Source organism: Setaria italica, chromosome VIII (genome assembly GCF_000263155.2).
Source record: "Setaria italica strain Yugu1 chromosome VIII, Setaria_italica_v2.0, whole genome shotgun sequence".
In the NCBI taxonomy this organism is placed as follows: domain Eukaryota; kingdom Viridiplantae; phylum Streptophyta; class Magnoliopsida; order Poales; family Poaceae; genus Setaria; species Setaria italica.
In genome coordinates, this window is record NC_028457.1 from 5,653,157 (window position 1) to 5,661,616 (window position 8,460).

The 8,460-nt window shown below is 41.3% G+C and overlaps 1 protein-coding gene across 1 annotated transcript; it reads left to right on the forward strand.

The window, feature by feature from the left end:
- Positions 1-1,529: 1,529 nt before the first annotated feature.
- Positions 1,530-4,260, forward strand: LOC101761992 (aspartic proteinase Asp1). Its single transcript, XM_022829427.1, has 8 exons — positions 1,530-1,715; positions 1,893-2,019; positions 2,529-2,764; positions 2,853-3,086; positions 3,317-3,461; positions 3,556-3,744; positions 3,836-3,899; positions 4,000-4,260. The coding sequence occupies exons 1-8, from the start codon at positions 1,603-1,605 to the stop codon at positions 4,092-4,094; spliced, it is 1,203 nt and encodes a 400-aa protein (XP_022685162.1). The 5' UTR covers positions 1,530-1,602; the 3' UTR covers positions 4,095-4,260.
- Positions 4,261-8,460: the final 4,200 nt, after the last annotated feature.

The following is an 8,460-nucleotide window of genomic DNA, read 5'->3' on the forward strand; positions in this document are numbered from 1 at the left end:
AAAATGAAATTAAAGTAAATTGTGAAATATTCCAAGCCAATACTAAAAGTCAAGAAAACTTACCACTTGTGAAATTCAAACATTTACACCAAAAACCCTCCAAATGAGAATATTTAGAATACCAAAGAAAACAAAACAAAAAACGCATGCATTGGAGGAAATTAAACCTCCCTAGCAGAAGATGCTATAAGTATTCACATGAAGCTGTGCCAATTTCTTTATGGGTCTCATTAGGAGAACAGAAGTTAAGGTGCGATGACAAGGGTGAGCCCCCACAACATATCGTCTAAACTTGTTGCCCAAATAATAAGTGACTGGACGGGTTGGAGATGCCCTAGGGAATGTGAAAATGGAATGCCTAATGTTTCAGAACACTAGAAATTAAAAGGTTTGTGATCTATACACATTATCACTTTCCAGTTTCCCGTTGGCCATATATGTACATGACCATGTATTTGTGCTAGTTATCTCCAAATAGATAAGCACATAGCAGTATAGCACATGGTCCAGTATACCTTGGTGCTCAAGTCAGTAGTGCATTCAGTTCAGCAGAACTACATTTGCGAATGGTAGATCGATGCTCTAAATGTAAAGCCTATTTCTGATTTCTCGAATAATTTCCGAGTGAGTTGTTGTCGATGATCAAAATATCTTGTTGAAGCTTTAGCATTTTTCTCATCTGCCTTAATCTCAGTAGAAGTTGAAGTTGTACATGAAGCATCTGTGATCTATATTAAATTATTTTGGCCCAACTACCCATATAATATCACCATATTTATTTATGCTGGTTTTGTCTTACTCTTATATTTATGCTAGTTAAGTCCAAATATAGCACGTAGTAGGTGGTCCAGTATTCCCTAGTACCCAACAAGTCAGTGGTGCATTCAGTTCAACAAAACAAAACTACAGTTGTGATAGGTTAGATGGTCTGAAAATGTAAAGCCTATTTTATAAGGTAGAAATACTTGCATATGTGAACAAAGTATCTTATTGGAGCTGTAATATTTTCTGAACTGCCTTAATCTCAGTAGCACTATAAGAATCACATTAAGCATCTCAGAAAAAACACTACTAAGAACAACAACAACAACAACAATAATAATAAAATAAAACAATAAATTTTCAAAGCAAATACACCCAAAACCCATCACTTGTAAAAAGTTGGATGTTTGAATCTGAAACCGTCAAAATGCAAAACCCATCACTCTATCTTGGACGCTCACGCAGAATTCTTAGCTCTAGCTGGTTTGTGTGGTCGTTTTAAAGCGGTGTGTGGTGCGTTGTATGTATTACTTTCTGCTAGAATTCTGGGGGTTGTGAGTGTGTTTGGCTCAGGATTCCCTCCTGACCTTTGTATTTTATTTTTCATCTCCTTAATGAAATGAAACGTAATTTGAGAAAAATAACAAATTAAGAAAACAAACAAAAATGCATGCCTCGGAGCAAGCCCTCCAACTCCCAAACCAACAACGTTGCCTATAAATACCTCCCACCCTTTTCAGCTTTCGCCATCACAAGAAGCAGAATAGAACATGGGGTATCAGCAAAGGAAGTGTAGCTAGCTCCCATTACTACTCAAGAACCCAGTCTTCTTCCACTGCCATGGCTGCCAGGTGGACCATGCTTGCCGGCCTCCTGCTCCTGCTTCCACTCCTGCAGTCGGCCTCCTCCTCCTCCATGGTGTTCAAGCTCGACGGCAATGTCTACCCCGCAGGGTAAATACACAGCCATCAAATGTTGATGCGTAGCAACACCATCTTGTTTCTGATTATTCCTCTGCCTTACTGTGCGAAAAAAGAATGCGATCTTGCTTGTGGTGTCTTTGCAATCTGGTTCTTGAGAAATGGCACGATGTGATCCTTGTTGCTGAATTTTTTTCCGTGCCTCTGCAGCCACTTCTACGTAACCATGAACATCGCAGACCCATCGAAGCCATACTTCTTGAGTGTGGACACTGGCAGCGACCTCACCTGGCTGGAGTGCGCCGCATCCAATGGTGCCTGTGAAAGGTGCAACAAGGTACGCTCAGCGTTGCAGATTTTCTTTTTATTTATCATTTCTGGTTGGAATTGGAAGCAGTGTGTAGCTGTAACCGAAAAAAGGAAAAACCATTAGAATCTAGTCTGAGCACTGCTTGTGGTGTTGTCCTTTTTTTTGCACAAGGGAGCAGAAACCTTGTGCCTATGATAGTACAATCTTTGACGCTGGTAGTTTGGTACTTGTAGTCTCTACTATTTACTCGTGTAGAAATCTGGTCCCAAATTTGTTGTGGTTGGCATCAAATGTTGTTATTTTGTAACTGCATGTTCTCCCAGAACTGATGCTTTCGATGTTACAGATCAAATCATGGAACATACTCCCTTTCCCAGTTCAAGATTAGTGAATAACTTCTCCTGGTTCCGGATTGAATATAGTGTGTTACCAATTTCTTGTTCAGGCATAAACTTTGCGATGTTGACTATTTTTTTTCAATTAAGCTGCGGTGCTTGATGCTGTTTTTTTTGGCTTGGTGATGATCATTTTCACAGGTGCCACATCCACATTACCGACCAGGACCGCCCAGTTACAAGGTCGTCCCATGTACGGACCCACTCTGCGACACACTGCACCAAGACCTGGGTACAACCAAGCACTGCACAGAACCATTTCAATGCGACTACACACTCACATATGCAGATGGATCGTCCATTGGTGCGCTCATGACTGACAAGTTCTCTTTACCCATGGTCAAGCCCCCCAATGACCATCCTGACCTCGCGATCGGGTATGCCAATGCAATGCAACATCTCATGATCACTGCACAATGACTATATTTTTAAGGCCAGCTACTTTTTGTTTGCGGCTTTGCGTAGCTGTGGTTATGACCAGGGGGTGAATGCTGGGAAGGTAACGACAGTCGATGGCATCCTTGGTCTTGGACCGAGCTCGGTATCGCTGGTGTCCCAGCTCAAGAACCACAAGATCATCACAAAGAATGTGATTGGCCATTACCTCAGTACAAAAGGAGGGGGATTCCTCTTCTTTGGGGAAGAGAGCGTGCCCTCTTCAGATGTAACCTGGGTCCCCATGGCACCAAGAACACCCGGGTATGTAAGCTCTAGTGCCTAACATGGGCTTTCTTGTTCAGAATTTGATTCTTGAACTAGTGCTAGCACTGCGTAGCAATAGATTGCTGCTGTATATTAAAACATTGTATTTCCTTCGCATTTTAGTTGTCAATTCCGTGACAACCTGAAAATAAGTTAAAGTGGCCTATGACTGAGCTCTCTTTTGTTTTTATCTAATTTTACATCATTGCGTACCACTGTATTTTCAGGAAACCATATCCCTACTCACCGGGCCGTGCAACCCTGCAACTGGATACAAAGTCAATAGGTGCAGAGCCGATGGAGGTGGTCTTTGACAGCGGCAGCGCCTACACCTACTTACCTGAACTTGTTCATTCTCAACTCGTTACTGCGGTAGGATCCAAATCACAATTCAATCCAATGCCTATACATTATAGACAGAGAAACTAGATATAGGATTCATGACACGTGGATGATGATCTTGCAGCTGAAGGCCTCTCTCAGCAAGTCATCAGTTAAAGAGGTGCATGACCCTGCACTGCCTCTATGCTGGAAAGGGAATGGCCCATTCAAATCTCTGGACGACATCAACAAGGAATTCATGTCACCAATTTCTTTTAACTTTGGCCATGGGGTCACGATGACCATCCCTCCTGAAAAGTACCTCATTACCACTGTAAACACTTCAACTCAGTTGACTTGAACAACAAAGCATCAAGCAAGGAAGAATGCCTAAATAAATGCCTTCATTTTCATGTTTATGGCAGGAACAAGGGAGCGCGTGCTTGGGCATCCTTGGGACTGCAGACATAGACTTGTACTTAATTGGAGGTGAAAAATTCAGAAACCAATCTCAGTTTCTGCAATTAGGATTTAGGACACCCTGAACCTCTGTAAAGCAGTTCACATTCATGAATCTTTTGTTTTGCAGCAATCGCAATGCAGGATCAGTTGGTGATATACGACAACGAGACAAGGAGGCTTGGATGGACACATTCACTGTGTGACAGGATGCCCGAGACTTAGAATATGACCGTTTCATTGCAGTGACACACTAAGGGTGAGAGAGAGTATGTAATAGTAATAACAAAAATAAGGGAATGTAACTGAGGCACATGAGACGTAAGGAATTTGTATGTTCCTCTTCCTCCTGATCATGGTGAAATGAAGTTGATATTGTTCGTATGTTTCACATGAGATTCTCCATGCATTTCATTTACCCATGCACCTCTAAATTCTCTGTTGAGACAATGGTAATGTGCTTCTTTTGACCTTCTTTTTTCCATATAAAATGATGAAAGGCTTTACCTGGTATATCCTTCTAGAGCCTGAACTTATGTTGATGCTAAAATCCTGATTGTAGAACATATGTATCTCGAGTTTGCAACTGACTAGAGCTGAATGGAGTATTTGCTCAAATGGAAGTTTGGCGTTGGAGTTAAACTGAAGCATCTGTAGTTCACAATTATAGAAAGCAAGTGGTGCAGACACTGAGTTATCACTGACTCCGCATTGGGTGGCTCTGACATGATTTATGTAGTAGTCTCATATGAATTTCCTGATCAACTGGAGTCCATGTAGTAGAATTAGTTTCAAGACTTAGTAGTGTACTGCTCCTACATTATTGTTTATATTGGTTTCAAGCCTGAAAAAATTGAACATGATGTTAACTACATACTCTAATATGATGCATACATGATAGTGCGGTACAGTGACACTAGATATTATAAATGCTAGGATTTCAGATTAATTTCTAACTTAAGTTGAAATGATGACATGAATTGTTTACAGTTATTGTTAAAACATCATACTGAGTAAAGTAGAGAAAATACAACACGCTTCGTGAAAATTTGGGACAAACTAGAGTGGTTTCTCTGCTCTTTTTTTAAGTATTGACAATAGAGGACTCAGGAAAACTGGGAACAAAATGTATTCGAAGATCATTACTACGAGAGTACTACTAATTTTGGGCACTACTACTCAGGAAATCTGGGAACAAAAAGGGGATATCTTTCAATATTGGGCACTACTACTTTTCCCAACTAATAAGCATTGTTATTGTGGGAATGAATAAGTTTTCATTTATGATAGGAATGGCTCAGCTATCATGGAGAAGGAACCAACAAAATGGACCACCATGTAAACAAGATGCTTAATTCTGGAGGCCTACAATTAGCCACTCCTGAATATGTGAAATTTGAAGAAAAAGGACTAGAAGTTTATTTTGGATTGTACATGTATTTTCCACTTCATGAATTTTTTTATTTGTCTGCCCATATAGTGCATGGTTTATTTTAAATGTGCCTTAATACAATGTAATAACCGTATCATGGCAATAGTCCACGCTATAGATATAACATTCACTAGCATAGCATAGTAAAAAATGATTAAAGGATGTAGCAACATATACAAAATTGAAAAATATTTAGATGTGTGAGGTGGTGAGGCCCATGATGATTGTTTCTGTTTGACAAAATAAAAAAAGAAACCTGCACAACCATAAGTGACCAGGCGAGTCAGTGATGCAGCTGGGCCCTAAAAATGTGAAAAATAAAAGTTCACAGTAATAAGAAAACATTGATGATTTACACACATTATAACTGCCCATTGACTATATGTTGTGCTTACTATCTCAACAAAGATGGCACATAGCAGATTGAGTAGTATCCTCCAGTTGCCACGCCAACTGGTGCATGTGCATTGCCTTAAAAAGAACTGGTGCAAGCGCATTCAGTTGAGCATTACTACAATTTTTAGGAGGTAACTACTGCATGTGCTTGTGAGTGGGCTGTTGAAACTTCCTGTGTGGACTATTTTAGAAGATAACTTCTGTGTGATTAAAATATCTTGCTGGAGCTTTAACATTTTCTCACCCACCTTGATCCTTTTATCAGAAAACGAGCAACTAACATTCGTACTCCCCATTCTTGAACATTTTCATACCAATTGGTGGAGGTATCTGCATGGAAGAATTCATATATCGGAATGCAGTCATATTTGACAATGCGCAACCAAGTAAGCACCTTTGGGATCATGAGATTCAAGAACAAGTTATCTCCAGATCATCCGCTTTAGAGACGATCGATGACTTAGTTTTATACCATGGCTAGAGACGTTTAATTAATTTTATTTTTCAAACCCCCCCCCCCCCCCCCCCCCACCCTCCCCCTTACATATTCTACCCCTGTAAGTATCCCATCCTCTTTATAAAATGAAAATGAAGCGCTGTGGGGAACTCCCCCACAGTTTACCTTAAAAAAATAGGACTTTTATTTATTAAAGATGCCTCAATCGCTATAATTAACAAGTATGCTTTCTAGTATATAGTTATATACTAGAAATTTATCCTACCTAACCTTGAATTTGTCCTCTGTAGAGTGGATGTTTTCCACAGGGATGTGGAACATTGTGTAAACGGAGATCTACATACTTTCCAAATCACAATGCATTCTGAATGACCAGGTATGATATCACGTTCAGAGACAATAGACATAGAATTTATGACGCGGTGGATATTGCAGCTGAAGGCCTCTCTCAGCAAGTCACTCACAGAGGTGTCTGATCCTGCACTGACTTTATGCTGGAAAGGGCCTGGGCCTTTCAAATCAGTGCGCGACCTCAAGAAAGAATTCAAGCCATTGGTGTCCCTGAAATTTGGCGGTGGGTTCACCATGACGATCCCTCCTGAAAACTACCTCATCATCACCGTAAGCACTAAAAACATAGCTGCCCATCAGCAATGAATGATATCTGGCGGAAGGAGATGCTAATACTAAATTCTTCCATCTCCAGGCTTGCCATCGCAGTAGGAAGAACCACATACACTCCCTCAAGATTGATCAGATGGAGGTCGTGCATGAGCAAGCTAAAGCTGAAGCCATGCATCTTCCAGCATTTCAACCAGGTTCTTGGATCAGACACCACACCTACGGCGTCACTTGACTTTCAACGCCTAGGTATTCCATCGTCTGATCTTTCATCGATTGATTATTGTTTTTTTGAGGAAGAAATCTGGAAAACTATCCAAGACCTGCTACCTGACAAAGCGCCAGATGGATTTACCGGACTTTTCTACAAGACTGCATGGCCAATCATTAAAAATAACATCATGAGAGCGTTCAACGCTCTGTGGAACCTAGATAGCCGCAGTCTGTATTTGGTTAATCAGGCCTATATGGTGTTACTCCGCAAGAAGCCTGATGCTGTCACTATTGGGGATTACCAGCCAATAAATTTGATCCATAGTTTCTCTAAGCTGTTCACAAAAGTGCTCGCTAACAGACTAGCGCCAGAGCTTCACAACTTGATAGCTAATAATCAGAGTGCCTTCATAAAAGGTCGTTTGATACACGATAATTTTAGAGCTGTCCAACTATCAGCAAAACTTCTACACAGAAAAAAATCATCGGCTGCACTACTCAAATTGGACATCTCAAAAGCCTTTGATTCGATTCTGTAGACTGGACTTTTTTTAATAGCTCTGTTGAGACACTTGGGCTTCACAAGGAGATGGATCAACTGGATTAGTGTGCTTCTATCCACGGCCAGTACTAGAATAATCCTCAACGGCTCCCCAGGTAGAAGAATATGTCATGCTAGAGGTCTCAGACAAGGTGATCCACTGTCGCCAATGCTCTTTGTCCTTGCAATGGAATCTTTAAACTCCATGATCAGGCTGGCCGACAGGGAGGGGCTCCTCATGCCATTAGGGGACAATTTGATGCAAAACTGTGCATATTTATATGCAGACGATGTCGTACTTTTTCTGGCACCAAGGGAGCAAGACCTGGTGCTCACAGGGGGTATACTGGACACATTTGGAGCTGCATCCGGTCTTAAAACAAACCTAGAAAAATGCCTTGTCTCTCCCATACAATGTGACCTGGAACAGACAGTCAAGCTGCTCAAATTCTTCCCCAGTCGTCTCGCACCCCTACCATGCAAGTACTTGGGAATACCATTGTCAGTCAAAAAGCTTTGCAAGAATGACCTGATGCAGTTGGTGGATAAGGTTTGTGATGGATTACCCACGTGGAAGGCAAAGCTAATGAGCAGGGCAGGACGGACAATCTTAGTTAAGGTAAAGATGTCAGCCATTCCAATTCACACGGCTATCGCGGTCGCCATCTCTCCATGGGCAATCAAGCAGATAGACAAGCGCAGGAAGGGCTTTCTATGGAAAGGTACAGAAATAATTTCTGGCGGTCATTGTCTCCTTGCATGGACGAAATGTTGTCGACCTTCTATTTTGGGAGGTCTAGGAATTACGGACCTACGCCTCATGGGATATGCTCTAAGAATGCGATGGCTCTGGCTTAAGAAAACTGACACTTCACGTTCATGGCATAACTTACCTGATTCAATTGAACAGCAGGTCACCCAATTGTTCTTC

Excerpts from the sequence above, each read along its gene's own strand:
- LOC101761992 (XM_022829427.1), top strand. The coding sequence starts at position 1,603 with ATGGCTGCCAGGTGGACCATGCTTGCCGGCCTCCTGCTCCTGCTTCCA. Across the intron at positions 1,716-1,892 it reads GGCAATGTCTACCCCGCAGG|CCACTTCTACGTAACCATGA; the intron begins GTAAATACACAG and ends GTGCCTCTGCAG. Across the intron at positions 2,020-2,528 it reads CCTGTGAAAGGTGCAACAAG|GTGCCACATCCACATTACCG; the intron begins GTACGCTCAGCG and ends TCATTTTCACAG.